This window comes from Oreochromis aureus, linkage group 7 (genome assembly GCF_013358895.1).
Source record: "Oreochromis aureus strain Israel breed Guangdong linkage group 7, ZZ_aureus, whole genome shotgun sequence".
In the NCBI taxonomy this organism is placed as follows: Eukaryota; Metazoa; Chordata; class Actinopteri; order Cichliformes; family Cichlidae; genus Oreochromis; species Oreochromis aureus.
Window position 1 is genome coordinate 10919290 of NC_052948.1, and position 19394 is coordinate 10938683.

At 41.0% G+C, this 19394-nt stretch overlaps 2 protein-coding genes across 3 annotated transcripts; one reads left to right on the forward strand and one right to left on the reverse strand.

Moving 5' to 3' along the window:
* Positions 1 to 1133: 1133 nt before the first annotated feature.
* Positions 1134 to 7585, forward strand: bbs10 (Bardet-Biedl syndrome 10). Its single transcript, XM_039614131.1, has 6 exons — positions 1134 to 1265; positions 1447 to 1524; positions 3452 to 3667; positions 3756 to 4721; positions 4872 to 4967; positions 7483 to 7585. Exons 3-6 carry the CDS (start codon positions 3477 to 3479, stop codon positions 7583 to 7585), a joined length of 1356 nt encoding a protein of 451 aa, XP_039470065.1. The 5' UTR covers positions 1134 to 1265; positions 1447 to 1524; positions 3452 to 3476.
* Positions 7586 to 12307: 4722 nt separating this feature from the next.
* Positions 12308 to 18583, reverse strand: cd9a (CD9 molecule a). 2 transcript variants are annotated; one of them, XM_031731211.2, is made up of 8 exons: positions 18413 to 18583; positions 15761 to 15863; positions 15570 to 15667; positions 15039 to 15113; positions 14724 to 14825; positions 13664 to 13753; positions 13276 to 13359; positions 12308 to 13182 (listed from the first exon to the last, which is right to left on the reverse strand). In XM_031731211.2, the coding sequence occupies exons 1-8, from the start codon at positions 18479 to 18481 to the stop codon at positions 13117 to 13119; spliced, it is 687 nt and encodes a 228-aa protein (XP_031587071.1). In that variant the 5' UTR covers positions 18482 to 18583; the 3' UTR covers positions 12308 to 13116. The 2 variants fall into 2 exon arrangements, with proteins under 2 accessions (XP_031587071.1, XP_031587072.1); XM_031731212.2 differs by lacking the exon at positions 18413 to 18583 and adding an exon at positions 16804 to 16999.
* Positions 18584 to 19394: the final 811 nt, after the last annotated feature.

A 19394-nucleotide genomic window follows, 5' to 3' on the forward strand; every position in this document is an offset into this window, starting at 1 on the left:
GCCTAGAGAATCAGGTAGCGGACTGATACTAGAAAAAGTTAAAGACTCAGTGTCACTGTGCAGCTCAGGTACTTCTAGCTTCACAGGGTTTTCCAGGGGACAAGACTTTGTTTTGTCAAAGTCTTTTGTATCAGCTGTGAAGTTTTTCTTCATACAGCTCTTTTTTGGCTTTACTGTGGCTGGTGTTTCGAGTTGTGTGTTTGAATGACCCACAGATATGCAGTCTAGGGCTGGTTGAGCCTCCAGTCCTGGAGTTTCTACGTTTGCATTATCACTGTGGTCACCTACAGAGCTTTCATTGAGGATGCTATCCTTTGCTCCTGTATCCTCTGTTTTCTCAGGGCAGTCTGCGCCCACGGACTGAAGACAGACCTCAGAGGCCTGCATGGAGGTTGGATCTCCATTCTCCATGCAGTCTAGGGCTGGTTGAGCCTCCAGTCCTGGAGTTTCTACGTTTGCATTATCACTGTGGTCACCTACAGAGCTTTCATTGAGGATGCTGTCCTTTGCTCCTGTATCCTCTGTTTTTTCAGGGCAGTCTGCGCCCATGGACTGAAGACAGACCTCAGAGGCCTGCATGGAGGTTGGATCTCCATTCTCTGTGGGTTCCCTAGTTGATCTCACTAACATTTTAGTAAACTTCAGCATGTCTGTTAACAAAGTGGAAAGCAGATGAAAGTCACAGTACTCTGGTTTGAACGGTACCAGAGATTGCCACTGTGGTACAATTGTACCAAAAAAGTGGTTGATGAGTAACTCCCAAGTTTCCACTGAGGTGTAAGTGAGTGGAGTAGTCATGTTGAAGTTTGTATCTGTACTTTTTAAACCCTGAATTGGAGAAGTGGGATTCATTTGATGTGTGGTTGGAGTTGTGCTAGACATGTGTGCTCTTTGTTAACTAAATGCGCTTAAATTACACTTGCTGTTCTGATGCGTAAATGCTTTGTGAACTGAGCTTTACTGGAATGGTGGAGGGTTATTTATGGCCTCGCATGCCATAAGCCACGCCCACCTCGAAGAAGGCTTTGATAGATCAAAGCAGGCAGTTTACGCAGCCAGTGTAACGTCACACGCAGTTCTTGGTCCGAAGAAAACTGTTTAAAGTAAAAAAAAAAAAACAAAAACGATAAAATAAATATAAACTCTGTTTGAGCTAAGTATTAGCTCTCATATGGCTCATTTATTAACAACAAAGAACCTTAAAACGTGTTTTTAGGTTAATAGGGATAATATATCCATAAGCACTCCAAGGGGAAGAAATACAGGTGTGGCGCTGTTTCTTAAGTTAAAATGTCCAGTTGAAATTGGAGAGTTTAAATGAAACATGAAACACATTCACATGAAAATATCTGGTAGTATTTCCTAAATGTATATTTAACTGCAAAGCATTGGAAAGAGATAATCAAATATCGTGTAGCTCTGATCATTTTCTGCTCGATACACTAGGTGGAAGCAGCGATTTCTAATCCAAGGTACCTCAACCAAAGAAGAAGCACAGAGGCGAGCGATCCTTTGCAACTGACGGTGAGTAAAGTCCTGAAAAATCAAGCCACGTTTTAATTTTTCAGAAATCAGAGAAGGTATATTTGAAGATATTCTGAAACACACCCGGATTTTTAAAATGAAATAGGCTCGCGGAAACCGCCGGTGGTTTGAATGGTTTTCTAAGTCTAGTTACATCGCTAACGTAGCTAGCATAGTAACCATAGTAACTGTGATACCGGTTGTCGAATACTGTAGTTAAAGCTACAGTAAGGTTGTCGATTCGTGCTAAGAAACTCTAATTTGTGGTTTTTATGGTCTTGGCAGATGAAGAACAGCAGTTAAAAAAAAGAATCTCCGACGATTATATTTTATAGAGCAGAACTGAATGTAGTCCGCCCCAATCAGTAAAGCTATTTTTGCTAGGCTTTTGGGCAAGTGCACCTCGTGGACGTTTTCGTCCTCCAGAAATTAACAATTTTCCCTATAATCGGATATCCCTAAATCCGATATCCATCATAAGTCTTGTCTAAAGTAAAGTATTCCTGCCTCGTCTCGAGACTCTGGAAGTGTTGCGCTGCAGTGGAGGTCCTGGAGGGGGTGTAAGAGCCGAGACGTTCATGATTAAGAACTCTTCTGCTTGTTTTGACAATATTTATGGCCCACAGTGTCAACATTTAGATTACAATGTATAAAATACATAAAACCCACTGAAAAATACATAATAATACAAGTTGTATATCGAAATTTCTAAAAAGATACAGAGATTTGTCTGCGTCAGATTTGATTTATTAGGTAAATTCCTCTTGAACCTAATTTTTATTTTTCTACTGCACAGCATTTCCTGGTTCAGTGTTACGTACAGTTCAAATGACGTGTCTAACATATATAAATGAGTTCCCTGCTGTACACTGCAGGCAGTGGGTCTGTTTTACTTATTTGACAAAGATCTGAGCATTTTCCTGTTATTTCTGCCCATTTGTTAAACAATAATCTCGGTTTCATCAAGTAAACGTTTTTTCTCCGAAAAAAAAACCCATGGTTTGCATACTATATATTTATTGCCATGCTTTAATAATTAATGTTGTTTAATGGAAAAATATTCACTAAGCATTGTTGTTATAGATGTTGTTCAATACAGTATGGTTCAATAGCTTTTGGGTAAACAGTTTTCTAGTGTGGAAACCAATCGATCTGTAAACCAAAATAATATTTCTCTACTCTCTAACCTACATAATTTATCATAGATTTGATTTTCTTACTTTGCTTGTAAGGATCTATCACATTGCCAAGATTTCTGTGATCCTCAGAAAAGCTGGATTTGGATTTCCTTTGAAATGCCGTCTCCAAACCCTCAACTACACTAATTTTTTTTTTGTCATTACATGATCAGTCAAAGTCAAACCTCGATTTCCTTGGAACCCTCTCTAACCTAGTGTGGCTCCTGTTTCCACATATATAAAAAAGACAAGCAGCCACGCCTCTGAGTCAGATATTGTTAACATTGTTCATCATCATTACTGCTTTCTCACTTAGGCAGGATCTAACAGTGTCTACAGTTATGCCCTCTCATTGCTTATCTAAGCAGTCAGGTCAACTTCCAACCCATGAAGTTCTAGATCCCTTAATTAAATCATGGCCCGCCAGCCATCCCAAGTCTACCAACCATATATCTGATTTGGCAGTCGAGACCTGTCTAGTTAATTGTCTCTATATCCTCTGAAAGGCTTTTAAGTGTCTGCCAAGCACAGAAGGCCATGGTAGATTTATCCTGACACCTTTCCTACACTGCATGCAACACTAATGTTTAAATACCGCTTTACAGCGAGCCAGTATGTTGTGTGTAAATCCAAAGTGTGTTTTAATTAGGAGGGTTCATGTTTAAAAAAATAAAAATACTGGGTTTGTATATATTATGTATTTATTTATTGCAGGCCACAGTTTAAATTCTGACTTTTTAAAATTTCAGCCTGTGCTCATTCCTGGGAGAAAGGATGCCGCCAATGGGGCACTTACACATGGAACATGTCCTGCAGGCAGTCAGTGTCCTGGAGGCGGTCATCCTTCGCAGTTTTGGCCCTGAAGGAGGACAGGTGCTGTTCACACGAGACACAGGACAGGCGATGTTGAGCCGCAGTGGGACACGCATTCTCACGGCACTACATCTGGAGCATCCGTTGGCCAGGTTAACAGTCAGACATTTACTTGAATGATTATACACATTTTTCTAGGTTTAACTTCTTGGTGACGTGTTTGTGTGTTCCTCATTTTAGGATGGTGGTGGAGTGTGTCTGGAAGCATAGCTCTTCAACAGGCGATGGATCCAAAACCTTTATCCTGCTGCTGGCATCATTGCTACGGTTGATTCATGCAGCAGCCAGCAAGGAGTCTAATGTGTCTCACTCTTATAACTCAACAAAAGCAGCAGAGGCTGCCACTGCCAGACACTTGGCTGACAAACTGCTAGCATTTGGGTTGAAGGAGTTGGATGAGCTCATTGCTACGGGAGTGGTCCCTTATGGAGGCTGCATTTCGTGGGAAGATTTCACTGTGGAAGGACAAACGCCGTCTCTCACAAACAATCTCTGTGTTCAAAAGTTGCTAAGATCATTTTTTCACACACGCTGTGGTTACACGCACTGTGACTTCAGTAGTCACCTCACATGTGAGCTGCTCAGTCACTGGAAGTTTAAAAATCAACTACCTTCATTTTCTCTGCAGCTTGTAAGCGACTACTTCCCTGCCCTCCATACACCTGTGTCTGGCTTTCCTGTCCGCTCTTCACGTTTAATCAAGGGGCAGGTAATCCACAGGGACTTTGCCACGCCACCGCTTAAGACTGACCACCAGCCAGTTAAAGCTGTAGTTCTCACCGGGTCGCTGCAACCAACATTGCTCAACACAGGAGACGTGCTTGAGTTGGGATATGGAGGCAGAATGAAGGAGGAGAGAAGTATTTTACTCTTTAGCTCCTGGATGGAAAGCTCACTGCAGGGTGTTATTGCGAAGCTGCAGTCTTTGGGTGTTTGTGTGCTTCTGTCTGCAGTAAAACAGTCTGCTGCTGTCCTGGCTTTAGCCACACAGGCAGAGATGTGCCTTGTGGAGTGTGTCAGTGAAGATGAACTTTCTCTGTTTTCCCAGCTAAGTGGAACTACCCCAATCTGGGACTGTTCGATGATTGAATCAGAGCACGTAGCCACACTGGCTTTTTGCCGGCCGATACAGCTCGGAGCCCACAGGTATAAAAACACACTTCGTCTTGAGTAATGTAGTGTACACGTATAATGTTATAGATAGCAACAGGAAGTTTAGCATTATCTGTAATCTCCAAAACAGGAGTTAATGCTGTTTTGTTTTTTTTTACTGTATGGGTTTTGTCTCTTCCACAGGTATGTCCATGTGGCTTTCCAGGACTCGGAAGAAAGAATCACCATCAAACCCTGCAGTCTGATCATCTGTGCCCCAGGGGAAGGACAGATTGAACAGTATGCATGTGCTTTACAAGATGCCATTCGCATGCTACTTAGAATGTGGGAACCCATGCATGCAGCTGCAACCACAACATCAAAGAGAACCCTGCAGTCGCATAAAAGCGCATCTTTACATACAGATAATCTGACTGAGCAAACCACATACAGATCCACCGCTATACAGCCCATTCAAAAGTGTGTGTTAAAGTCAGGCTGTGTTATATCTGCTGGTGGGTTATTTGAGCTTCTCTTACACCATGCCCTCCTACAACATGGACATAGTTGCTCAGTTTCTCCTGACCTAAATATAGATGCTTCTGTTTCCCAGCTCTTGGCAAATGCCCTACTGAGCGTGCCTCAAAAGATTTACTCTCACAGTCCACGCCATTTCCTGGAGTCTCAAAGAAGGGTCATAAGTTTTCTAAGTAAGTTTCCAAATTATTCCCACCCTCTTACCCTTGTATATAAACGAGAAAGTACTATAAGCCCTATACAGGCCGAAGGGCCTCTGGGGGATGGTAAACTAAGCTTGCATTGTTGTAGAGAGGGTGACAAATTTTCAAAAGTTTCAGAGTTGGACCTGGGCCTTGAATCTGTCTCTTGTAAATACCAGCTACTTCTTGCCGTATTGCAATGTGTCGCAAGTCTCCTTAAGGTGGACACTGTCCTGCCTACACACACTGCTTTACACACACAGTCACGCAGACTCGCCAGGACTTCCTGGGAGGGCACAGAGGACGAAGGCGAGGACTGAGATTGTGTCTTAGTTAAGATAAAAGCCATAAACATATTTTCTCTCAGTGCTCCCTCATGTTGAAGATGGAGTAAATACTTAGCACTTTAATACATTTTTGGCACAGTGATTTTTCTATACCCACAAGATATATCCAACTATCTGTCCATTCTCTTCCACTAACCCTTGTCAGGGTCACGGGGGAACTGGAGCCTGTCCCAGCTACCATAGAACAGGAGGCAGGGGACACCCTGAACAGGTCGCCAGTCTGTTGCAGGGCTACATACATAGAGACAGAAAACCATTCACACTTACATTCAAACCTATAGACAGTTTAGAATGATCAATTAACCTAACCCCACTAACTGCATGTCTTGACTGCATGACTGTGGGAGGAAGCCGGAGAACCTGGAGAGAACCCCTCCAAACACAAGGAGAACATGCAAAACCACCTGCCAGAGATGAGATCAAGAAAATTTAGATCAAGGAAATTTAGAGAGGATGGGTGTAGTAGACCACTACCTATAAAAGTAGGGGCCCCAGAGGGTCTGGTGGGCTTGCCTTTGGTTGTATTCAAGTCTGTCTGTCTATCGCTTAACCACAGCATGGGGTACTTTTTGTCCATTTTTCATCTATGCTCCAATTAGTATGCTCTTGACACGTCTGGTGAGGGAGAGAAAAACTGACAAACGAACCGAAACTGGGGAAAAGCTAAGGATAACAAATAACCTGTGGATGGAAACATGGGCAAGGGATGAGGAACCAGCAGACATGGGGAAACAGGCAGAAGAAACACAGCGATGCACAAGGAACGACACGCAGACAGACCAGCAAGGAGCAGAAGGAAGCACACACTAAATATACACACAAGGTAACGAGGGAAATGCACAACAGGAGGGAGACACAGCTGAACCTAATTAGACATGACGAGGCAGGGAGGAAGTAAAACAGAATATGCTGACAAAGGACAAGGACTATCAAAATAAAACAGGAAGCTTGACAGAGGAAATTCAAAAAAACTAGAGGTGGGACACAGGGAAGACGTACTGACAGAGGACACCAACTCTAGACATATAAGCTAAAACGCAGCGACTGGGGAGACATGGGCAACAGAGACTTAACACAGGCAAGGATAAGGGAAGAAGAACTAAGATCACTAAGACTTCAGAAATAAAGATAATCAAACCCAGGAATACAATACTCAAACATATTAACACAGAACCTGAAACACAACCGTGGCAGCTTTCCCTCTTAAACCACAGCCTTCCCTTAGTGTCTTAAATAATCTTTTCCTGTGATTCCTGTCATGAAGCTGTGTCTCCATGTTTTTTTGCGTGTTTTGGTTTAGAAAAACTTGAGTTTATTCTAATGTACTAATATAATTCTATTATTATGATATAGCAAGTTTCAGTTAGCTTTGCACAAAAATAGCGAGTAGAAATGTCATTGAAATATCTAATTTTACTCTCTTTACTATTTTGAGTAGATTGCAGAGCCTGTACTTTTCACCTTTATGTAAGTAAACAAGTTGAATCAGTACTTCAGAGTTTACTGGAGCATTTGTTAATACTAGTATCTGTAATCTGCTGCTCAGATAAATAAAATGTTTTATTTCAAAAAATAAAATTGACTTTCCTTTTTAACCTGACCTGTATTCTCTTTTTCACTAAATATTTCTTATTACTTGTTGTAGTGTGAGCTAGAAATAAAGGCTGGGCGATGTGAGGAAAATCTATTATCGCAATAATTTTTTGGCTATATCATGTCTGATCTCCTTGTTCTCTTCTTCATCTCTAGGTTTGTGCTCCCTGGCCCGACTTTGTCCTCCTCTTTCTCACACGCTGCTGAATTTATCCTGGTGTGTCAGAGGTGGAAAGCCATAAAAATGAACTATAAATAGAACTGAAACTTTTTTGGTTGTTATTTAATTATTGAATTCTGTGGGGTGGAGGCGTAAAAGAGCTCATGTTATTTAATTAAGTGGTACTAGCAAACATAGGGAACATACAAACATCTGCAGCCATGCAGCTGCACTGCTTTTAAAGTTGAGTGAGGATGGGAAGAACAGACAAAGAAACCACATGCTCAAAAATAAACAATAAATTGACCTCCCCAAAGGGATTAATAAAGTTCTATTCTATGCTCTACGTTAGAGACCTGTTTTAATTCGGATAAGTCCCTCTGAGAGTAAAGGCAATCTCCAGCAGGTCTGAGGTAAGGAAACAAAGTACACTAATGTAGTTATAACATAATGAGACGTTATAGATATATATGTAATTATCGTTATATTGAGCAGGCTACTGCCCACACTAAACTGTGACTATCACCAGGCAATCTGGGGTGTTTCCTAAATCACTAGCAGGTGCGAAACTTCTGACAGAGTGAACAGGATGTATGCAGGTAAACTCCAGATTGACACGAGCTGATCGGTGGAGTCGTGGGGAAAATATTGGCTTGTGATCTACGTTACAGAAAGACAGAGAGAGGTACAACACCAGATGGAAGGCTTTTTATTTACACACTAATTTTCAGCAAATTCAAAGCAAATGAAACGAAACACAAAATGTATTTTTATTTCATTTTATTTTATTTCATTTATTTATTTTTGTTTTGTTTTTTTGTTTTGGCGCTGTTTCTTAACTTAAAATGTCCTGTTGTAATTGGACATTTTAAGTTAAGAAACGGTGTAAACCAAAAACCCCACTCCCTCAAGGTGTATTATTGCAAGGTCAAGACCATGCAATAATACACAGAAACTCAACCCCTACGAGCAAGCACTTTGGCGACAGTGGGAAGGAAAAACCCCCTTTACAAGGAGGAAACCTCCAGCAGAACCAGGCTCAGGAATGGGGTGGCCATCTGTCATGCCAGTTGGGAATGAGGGAAGGAAGGCAGGTGAAAAAGAGTGGTTATTTTTAACCACTCTGGTTTTAAAACTAAATTTCAATGAGATGGCACACTTTAAATAAATATTTTAAGCTATTTTAAGACACGCGCGTGTCAGTTAAATTTTAGTGTGCAAATGAGAAAATCCTAGAGATGACATTTCGTCTCTTCAGCTTGGCATGTTTTTGAAAGCATTGACAATTATGTCGTCAACCATTGGGTTGCTTAACTTCATGAACTGTCCTGGAGAATGCCACTTTTCATGGAGATCATTGTATACTGTCAAGCTGAGTTCTTCAATGTTCTCTAGGGAGATTTTATAATTTTTGGACAAAATTTTGTTCCAGATCTTTTGGCTAAGCCTCTGTACAATGAAGTCAGTTGTTCCTGAATGCCATGTCGTCGTCTCATTTAGTTCAGCCATACTGTGTATTACCAGATCTCTAGTGAATTTTTCCACAAGTTCCCAGTACTCGTCCCGGTTTTTAGATACACTGAGTACTCTTTTGGTAATCCCAGCAGGTGTTTGGTGAAGATTGGAACAGTAATGCTATCAAGCTGTTCCCTCAGACTAAAAATCAAATATTTTTCCTTGCATTTGTGTGTTTTGCAAAGATCCTTTAAAATGGCCTTGTGGATATTTTTTAGGCTTTTTGGAGATAGATCCAAATGTTTGCCATTAATTTCTGGCCAGATTTTCTTAAGCAGGCGATCACCAATGCAGTCAGGAGTGAGGCGCTCTGTGAAGAGCTTGTGTTTAGAGGCGACGTTGTCTATGGCCTCTGAAACCACTACCTGAATAACTTTGTTGACACACAACTTTTCCTCGCTCAGAGAATCAGATAAAGGACTGATCTGAGAAGAAGTTAAAGACTCACTGTCACTGAGGAATCCCTGAAATCTGGGGTTGCCTCATCTTTCAGTCCTCGACTTTCTGTTTCATCTCTGTAGCTTGAGTTGTCTACACATATGCAGCCTACAACTGGTTGAGCCTCCAATCCTGGAGTTTCTCCCTGGTCTTCTACAGAGCTTTTGCCTAGAGAATCAGGTAGCGGACTGATACTAGAAAAAGTTAAAGACTCAGTGTCACTGTGCAGCTCAGGTACTTCTAGCTTCACAGGGTTTTCCAGGGGACAAGACTTTGTTTTGTCAAAGTCTTTTTGTATCAGCTGTGAAGTTTTTCTTCATACAGCTCTTTTTGGCTTTACTGTGGCTGGTGTTTCGAGTTGTGTGTTTGAATGACCCACAGATATGCAGTCTAGGGCTGGTTGAGCCTCCAGTCCTGGAGTTTCTACGTTTGCATTATCACTGTGGTCACCTACAGAGCTTTCATTGAGGATGCTATCCTTTGCTCCTGTATCCTCTGTTTTCTCAGGGCAGTCTGCGCCCACGGACTGAAGACAGACCTCAGAGGCCTGCATGGAGGTTGGATCTCCATTCTCCATGCAGTCTAGGGCTGGTTGAGCCTCCAGTCCTGGAGTTTCTACGTTTGCATTATCACTGTGGTCACCTACAGAGCTTTCATTGAGGATGCTGTCCTTTGCTCCTGTATCCTCTGTTTTTTCAGGGCAGTCTGCGCCCATGGACTGAAGACAGACCTCAGAGGCCTGCATGGAGGTTGGATCTCCATTCTCTGTGGGTTCCCTAGTTGATCTCACTAACATTTTAGTAAACTTCAGCATGTCTGTTAACAAAGTGGAAAGCAGATGAAAGTCACAGTACTCTGGTTTGAACGGTACCAGAGATTGCCACTGTGGTACAATTGTACCAAAAAAGTGGTTGATGAGTAACTCCCAAGTTTCCACTGAGGTGTAAGTGAGTGGAGTAGTCATGTTGAAGTTTGTATCTGTACTTTTTAAACCCTGAATTGGAGAAGTGGGATTCATTTGATGTGTGGTTGGAGTTGTGCTAGACATGTGTGCTCTTTGTTAACTAAATGCGCTTAAATTACACTTGCTGTTCTGTTGCATAAATGCTTTGTGAACTGAGCTTTACTGGAATGGTGGAGGGTTATTTATGGCCTCGCATGCCATAAGCCACGCCCACCTCGAAGAAGGCTTTGATAGATCAAAGCAGGCAGTTTACGCAGCCAGTGTAACGTCACACGCAGTTCTTGGTCCGAAGAAAACTGTTTAAAGTAAAAAAAAAACAAAAACGATAAAATAAATATAAACTCTGTTTGAGCTAAGTATTAGCTCTCATATGGCTCATTTATTAACAACAAAGAACCTTAAAACGTGTTTTTAGGTTAATAGCGATAATATATCCATAAGCACTCCAAGGGGAAGAAATACAGACAGGTGTGGCGCTGTTTCTTAAGTTAAAATGTCCAGTTGTAATTGGAGAGTTTAAATGAAACATGAAACACATTCACATGAAAATATCTGGTAGTATTTCCTAAATGTATATTTAACTGCAAAGCATTGGAAAGAGATCATCAAATATCCTGTAGCTCTGATCATTGCTCGATACACTAGGCGGCAAAGCGTGTTTCTGGAATATAATGTTTTTGTTGCTGCAAGTGCTTTTTATGCAGTTTTTGCAAAGCTATATGTGGAAGGAAACTGTGACTTAGGACAAGCTGATGGCATAAGATGTAAGTTTCATACATCGGTTTCATATGCAAAAAAAATTGTTGCGCTAGCTTACGTGGTTGCAGTGCTACCGGGATTCAAAAATAGTTACGCAAAACGGAGCATGCCCGCTCCGACCGGCTTTAAAGGGTTAACATTTTTATGTTGCAAACCTTCCAAGTGAGAACGTGTTAATGCCTTTTTTTTCTCAGTATTATTCATAGTCATATATTTTCTCTAAAATTTCTCCTCCTTTTCTATTTTCCTGGCCTATTCCCTTGCTAGTTTGTCCCTTACACAAACGGTTTAAGTACAGATCACCTCACAAAAATACACAGTCCTTTTTTATAATCAGTGTTATCTCCAAAAAACGATTGAGGCATTTAGAAGGGCAACACCCGGCTGTCAACAACCAAATCATAACATGCTTCCTTGTGCTGTAATCAGAGGAACACAAACTCTATTTACTTCTATACTCGCCTCTGTTTAGATGGAAACGGTGAGTCACTCAGACATTAACTAGTCATACTGTTTACCGTAACTACCATGTCATTAGGTTTGAAGACAAAAATTTTCCATAAAATATTTGTAACAGCACAATTAAGAAACAAAGACACTTCTTGTCTTTGTTTGTGTTCTAAGGGAGTCAGTCAGCTGATAGCTGCCAATATCAAAGAAGGGGAAGCTGGGGGAGTTTTCCCAATGTTTTTTTTTCTTTTTCCTACTGCGAAAAAGGAAACAAGCTTGAGTGTAGCTGTCATTGTTGTCAGTCCTATAGAGACACCTACGCACGTCTAACTCTAGCATGCTGTATCGTGAGCAGCTAAATCTAAAATGTAAAGAAGGCTCAGTCTGACAGTGAATCAGTGTGACTCTTACATTTTCATTGTAGTTATGAATGTTACCAAGTGACCTAAGAACAGGTGCAGTTAAATGTTCACCAACTTGTTTACTATTACAGTGTATGGGGATAATTGCAGGTCATATTATTTTATGGTCCACTTTTATTTCTCTATTTAAATGCTTAAATGCTCCCTTGTTGGCAAGTTTTATTTTCCTATACTAAATTGTTTATATTTTCTTGTCATCTTGTATGCTTACGAATTCACAATCTCTCACGAGCTCTATAAATAAACCTTACGATTGTTGCAGTAAACTCATAGTCGACTCAATACATTTTAGTTTATTTGGCGCTTATTGTTAAATTTTGTCTCTGTGAAACAGTGCATATGATATAAATCAATCTCTGTAAAACTGAAGAGGACACTGCAAAATGCATCGTCAAACTGCACGTAAAAATATAAACAGCTAACATTAGAAATCTTACAAATACAAAAAGGAAAACATTTACAAACACAAATCAGGATAAGGAACAAATCAAAAGTCATGAAAATACAGGAATCAAGATGCTACTCTAGCACCAAGCTGGTTAAAGTTAACAGCTCGGTATTCAGCTGGCTACTCATCACCTTAATTTTACTTAAGAAGTTGCATGAAAAAAGGAACTGTAAAACTGCCGAGGCTGTGTTGTGCAGAAGTGTTTGCTTTTTTGGTTTTTTTTAATATCTGGACCATGTTCTTGCTAGTAGATAACCCCAAGTGACAGCGATAGAAATGTTATCAGTATACAATAGTATCATGTTTTGTTTAGATAATTAGCTGTTCACACACTAATTTCAGTCAAATCACCACAAAAGTACACATTTCTTTTTACTACACTGCCACTGAATAACAGATGACACCCATTTTATAATTGGGCCGTATAACCACATAACAGCTATCTAGTCCAGGAAAGTGGGCCTAAGCGTCAGCAGCACAGATAAGACTGACGTATAATGCAATCAGAAATATGTGCACCCAGCCCAAGCTTAGGTTATCCCCCCTTTAACGAGCAGTGTTTCTACTGGCAGTGGAGAGTCGTGGGACTCTAGGAATGACATCATGCAACATTAATGAGGACTTTGAGAGGGTGTCACACCACCTCCCTGGACCTCCTGATGGCGCAGCACAAGAGCATGCTAAAGATCATCCCAAACACCTGTAAGAAAGAGTGGTACAAGTTTTGAGCTCATTTCTGCACTGTCCTCATTCAGCACAGTAGCATTAAGAGTTAAACCAATCACGTGCTCACCATAATGACCCCGATGGTGATGCCTACTCCTCCTATGATGTGCAACTTGGAGTTAAACACCTCTTCAATGGCATCAGGGCAGCTCTGCAAAAGATAGTAATGATTTCTTTGAGCTTTCTGAGCATGACTTGTGGGATGGTACACATAAAAGACAGCCTGAGGGCATGTGGGCTCCTGTAAACCACCGTTGCTATAGTAACACTGCAAAGAGACTGGGGGCTTGCTCTGCAAAGGGAAGACTGACAGACTTATGACACACATCGGACCATGATTATGCATTTGATTTACGGTAATTGCCACAAATCTCAGAGAGATGAAGCATGCCAGCATGCCTCTTGATTTCTCCATTCTCCATCTCTATCCACACACACACACAGGATAGTCATACCTTAGTAATGAGCTCCTCCAGCAGCTCTCCCTTTGGACAAGTTTCTGGGTTTGTTTCCTGTAACCTCCCATTTGGACCACAACAGTTCAGCTGTAAACATATATGAACATATGTTGTAAATGAACATGATGACCATGAATGCAGATGAAAAAAGAGACCCCCCCACCCCAAATGTGGTTTTTCATGGCATGCATTTTTAATTTATCGTTGTTATTTTGGCTGATTGTTATTTTGGCTGATTTGAATGTAAAAACAAAGAATCGCCTTTTTTTTTCACCTGATTTTTGTTTCTGAGGAAAATGAGGTCCACATAAGAGGACATTCATTTTAAATTTCAATAGAACAGTGGCAGTATAATGTCCTTGTAAGTGGATATCAGGCCCTATGTAGGTCCTAGGAGGTTAAACATAGTCACCGTGGCATCACCAAATGGTTTGTGGACTCATTTTGGTTTTTGATACTGTACACGTGTACTATAGTGAACTGTCAATTAAAAAGTATTCCACACTAAAGTACACCCTGGGCTGTCATTTATGTTATTCTAAAAGGTTTTATATATATATTTTTTTTTAATTAATATCATGCTCTTCTCATATACACTTATGGACTATCTGAGGAATCACTCATTGTTGGTCATTAGATAGAATGGGGGTTTAAGGCTTCATTTTGGAGACCATGTCCATCCTTTTTATACAGATCATCCAAATAAAGCCTGCACCTCTCTCTTAATAGCTTTTGCCACATGTGTTAGTGCAGACATTAAGCCTGAGATACAGCATGTTAAGATGTGAGACTTAGAAGAGGTGGTAGAAGTGTTATTACTAGATACAAGTTTTCCTTGTAGTTCCTGTATAATTTGTTGTGCGTAATCATCTCACAGTTTTAGCTTCACACATAGCAGCTGTGGAGTAATTCTCATGAAGAACGGTAATACAAACAAAACTGTCCTAGAAAACCAGGTTCACCTGGAAATAATAAACAACATTTATCTGACTCTACCGTAGGTGACAAATTTCTTTTGGATAAGATCACAGTCGGCCTGAATGAGAAAGAAGCTCACCTCAGTTTGAATCACCCGCAGTGTCTCTTTGAGGTGCTCGTCTCCACTTGACTTGTAGTTGTTGTATGTCTGTGTGTAAAATCCTGTGATATCATTCACCACCTGCAACACAGCAGTAAACCGAGAAACGATGATACAATATATGTCACAGAGACATATAAATCTCCAAATCCCTTTACTCGACTCGCTTTTTTGGATTTGGTTTGTATTTTTCTGATCTGGCAGTGTTTTCTCACATGGATTCCTGTAGTGTACTAGGTCTGTGTAAAGTGTTTTCAACCTGATAGTTAGCGTTATAATTTGTTGAAATGTTACCTGGCTTTGGTTAGAAAATCCCCAGATTCCAGCAGCTACCTCAATGGCAAATATGATTAGCAGGAAGAAGAAGAACTGCAGAAAGAAAAAGACTAAATTAAACTCAGCTGACTGTTTGCTTCCAGGCATGCTTGCGCACATGTCTTTTGCGCCCATGTATGAACACATAAGGTCAGTTGAGGGTAGCCAAACCCAGTTTTCATTTACTCCTCCTCTTGAGAGATTTAATACGAGAAGAGAAGATTATGGCCAGACGGAGCGGGATGGTGGGAGCTGGAGGGAGCTAGTGCAGAGAAATCTAAGAGACTCTTCCGTGGCCTTCACACAGTTCAGTAAACAAAGATGAAGGCAGACATCTCATATCTTTTGAGTGAGCCCAAGGTTAGTCCGTAAAGCACACTTGTGACAGTGAGATAAAAAGTCCAAGTGCAGCTAAGTGAAATCACTAAGACAGTTTAAATTTTTACGTTAGTTAGATCAAAATTAGTTAATAGAATATGATAGTTATGAAGATTATTAAGTGGTACAAACCATTCCAAGCATACAGGGGGACTCCCGGATGGCGCCACAACATCCCAGAAAGCCCACCACCATTATCAGTGCTCCAGCTGCTATCAGAATATATACACCTACACACACACAACACATCATGTGATATACAGAGAAGAATAAATAGCTTTTATACAAATAGCTATGATATAATAAACATCCCTGCATCTTACCTGTGTAAAACACATACGAAGAATCTGGCTCTTCAAACAAGCCTTTGGTCTTCTGGTCTAATCTTAGCCACAGTCCTATAGCTAATACAGCAGTGCCGGCGAGCTGCAACACACAAAAATATATGTTGTCACATACAACATATATTGCAATTTGCACCATGCAATCTGCATACTGTTTGCTCATTAAAAGTTGAGTCAAGAAGAAAACTTTTCATACTCTGTCCTCTTCATGTCCATGCATGCATCATCCCCCGCTTGCCAACCTAATCAGCAAGCAATTATGCCTCTGAGTTTAAAACACTGCACTGACCAGCTGTTTCTCCTGGTTTCATCCTTACAGTTTCGCAGTACTCAAACAGAAATCTTTAAATATAATTTAATAAACAATGCCTTGTGCGGAAACTCCTCTTTCACAGTAATTACCTCTATTTGGCTACAAATCAATCAAACAGCACCTACAAATATTACAATTCAATACCTACACAGCTTCGTGTTTCTGAAAAACAAAACAAATACCCCGAAATAAACTGAAACTGAACATTACACTTTTGATTTTTAAGCTCTGAGACAGATAACAGAGAAGTAAGCCTGCATGGTCACAGCTTGCACACATTCCCTTCGACATTTTCACTTAGCGTGAACACATAGTGGCAAATCATTTGAAATATGTGAAGATTCTAAAACTCAGAGTTTAGGACTTTAAAAAACGTGTATACAAGGCCACTTACAAGCCTCCGGCAAAGATAGGTTGGTAAATGTTTAACTTTGAGCAGAAAGGTGGCACGCAGGTTTTTTTCAAAGCGTGGGAGTGTCACTTTGCCTTTTCTTCTCACGTTTTGACAAATGCTTGTTGTTTTGAATACTTTATGCCGTATTGCTGCAATTTTTCTCCATCCTTTAAAATATGTTGTCTAGTCGAAATTTGTTACAGAACTGTAACACAAGTTGAAACATTTCCCCTTTTCTTTATCGCTCACGCACACACACAAACCACCAGATCAAAAAATAAATAAATAAATAATTAAAAAGTAAAATACACCTACCCAGAAGAAAAAGTTGAAGATGAACATGAGATATTTCACACATTTGATTCCCCCACCGAGAGCCATGTTGAGTCACTTTAAACCGTTCACCACTGTGACAAAATAGTGCCTTTTTTCCAGGAAGAAGCCAACGCAAAGGTAGTGGTAAGAGAGAGTATTCTCAATACCGTGCCTTTCAGAGTCACCTGATTATGGAGGTAGGGAGTGGCCAAAGTAACTCTTCGCTTTCAACCTGTTGTTCCATGTATAGTTACAGGGTGTTATGATCTGGTAGATAGAGGGGTTGTGTCCAGGCATGTAAACGTTTCCTAAAATACCTGCTTGACGACACATTTAATCCTCTGGTATCTGAACTCGTACCTACATTGAATGGGTCGACTTTTGCTTCCCATTACACCTACAGCTTCTGCTGCACCCAGAAGTGGTTTTTGATCCAGTCCAAGCAAAACTTGCGAACTCTGCTCTGTGTGCACTGGCCAACACGTTCTCACTCCTTAAGCGTAATATTTTACGCTAGGTGACAAATCGTCAACATTTTACGCTTTCGGGTACCCAACACGTTCCTAAATGACGAGATCGGAAAAATGACAAAACATGAGAACCGTTTGGACTCTGTGATCCTGGTTAGTTCCTATCTCAGAAGGGAAGTTTTTTAAAATGAGGACGCTAGTTATAAGTAAGCGTCCCTGTGTGTTGACAGATTCTGCTGATTAAGAGTTATACTGTAATTTATAATGTATTGTTTTCCTGAAGCTTCTCCATTTCTGAAACATTTGTGAATTTATAAAGTGATTATAATGATCTATTTTCATCAATCTTATTAAAACTCAAAACTAGTTGCGTTTTTTTTTATTTCTCTCTCACGTGTAGCGTTCACATGCCGTGGGAAATCTGTCTGCCATGTAATTAATGCTACACTTAGCTCTATGTATAGCGTTGCAGATTAGAAACGTGCATAAAAGGCAGCACATCCATTTGAAACCACACACACATCCCACTCAAACACCACAGCAAGACACACCCTGCGGGTGCGCAGGACAGCAGGACACACATAACCTACATGGGATATCTAGGATTCACGCACAAGCACGTGCGCGCGCACACCGCCAAGGAGACAGACTTCCATTAACAACTCTTTTAGGGGCCGAAGTGTTAATTACTTAATTTTGGGGCTATATCTCTGCCACAATAAGCCCCCTCCCCCTCACTGGAAGTATTAAAATGCCATGCGCGCAAACTCCAGAGTGTGGCTAGTCTGCGCGGTGGAACTGGGTCACTTGGCCACTGGGGATTATTCTCCAGCCCGCACGGTCTCCACAAACATTGGGACACTTTGTGTTTAGTGGCAGCCAGAGCCATAATTCATTCATGCGGCTGCTCAGAAAATCCGGGGATAAGTAACAGACACACACCGTGGGCGCTCGGCACAATTCTGCATCTGGGACGTCTATACCGTGTAATTTCATTCACTATAGTAACCTGAGCTCACACGAATGCGCATGTTCCTACGCAAACCTCACACACGTTCGCACACCTACACGGACACACACACGTAGAAAAACAGGCATGATGCAAACGAGAATAAAATATTTTCTTGCTTCGGACTCACCCAGAACACCAGATTGAAGGCAAACATCAGGTATTTGATGCACGTCTCACCCCCCGACAGTGCAGCCATGGCGGTACTTGAACTGTGGCTCACACTTGTACCGTTATCTCAAATTCAAGAGGAGAAGAGCCACTAAATAACAGTCCGTATGCAGAATGAGGTTATTTGCCGAGGCGCCGGCGCTGACGCGCGTCGTGCAGAGCGCGCCTGTAGTGGTCCGCCCCCTCACGGCTGCACAGCCTCCTATGGCTCATATTCTTTCTGTCTTTATTCCTGAAAACTTTTGTTTACAATTTCTTCTTTATTTAATTATTTGACCAAAAAAAAGTGGATATCGGTCTTTTAGTTATTTTCGGGGATTTTGTGGGATTTCCGGTGATGAAGGAATGTTGACACCTCCACACCATTTTCGATTTATTCAGATTGCAGCCTGCACTTGCTTTTCAGTATTGTCTATGTGTGCCTTTCCTATATACAATAGTGGGAACAGTACACTGAACAGCACCCTGCTGTGGGCATTTGAATGCAAGTTCCTGCAGGACTCTGGGCATTGCGATGACGTAATTCTCCAGGAATAAGCGCGTTCACGGATTAAATATACTGTACATGAATGAACACGGTGCACGAGCAGGCTGTGTGCTCGCCAGCAATATATAGCTCACAGACAGACTATAGGTTACATGCTCTCACTTCTAAACGCAATATGAAACAGGCAGCTTTTCAGTTGACTGCATCACTTAGCATCTGTGGGGCAAGCAGGCTTTACATTAGTCTGGTGTCTGAGCAGTCCTGCTTCAGGGTATATCACGCTTAGATATACGTTTTGTGGCCATTTTTAAGTGGACAATGAATTAGCTACCATTTATAGATGATTTGTACATTTTTGTTTTACCTAATGTTTTTTTTAAGTTTATTAATTTAATTTAACAACATAGCCGTGAAAGCGTCAACATCACTATGCTCAAAAAAAGCCTGAAAAGTA

Excerpts from the sequence above, each read along its gene's own strand:
- cd9a (XM_031731211.2), bottom strand. The coding sequence starts at position 18,481 with ATGGCTGCACTGTCGGGGGGTGAGACGTGCATCAAATACCTGATGTTT. Across the intron at positions 13,360-13,663 it reads TGGAGGAGCTCATTACTAAG|AGCTGCCCTGATGCCATTGA; the intron begins GTATGACTATCC and ends TATCTTTTGCAG. Across the intron at positions 13,183-13,275 it reads TCACCATCGGGGTCATTATG|GTGTTTGGGATGATCTTTAG; the intron begins GTGAGCACGTGA and ends TCTTTCTTACAG.
- bbs10 (XM_039614131.1), top strand. The coding sequence starts at position 3,477 with ATGCCGCCAATGGGGCACTTACACATGGAACATGTCCTGCAGGCAGTC. Across the intron at positions 3,668-3,755 it reads CTGGAGCATCCGTTGGCCAG|GATGGTGGTGGAGTGTGTCT; the intron begins GTTAACAGTCAG and ends TCCTCATTTTAG. Across the intron at positions 4,968-7,482 it reads GGGGAAGGACAGATTGAACA|GTTTGTGCTCCCTGGCCCGA; the intron begins GTATGCATGTGC and ends CTTCATCTCTAG.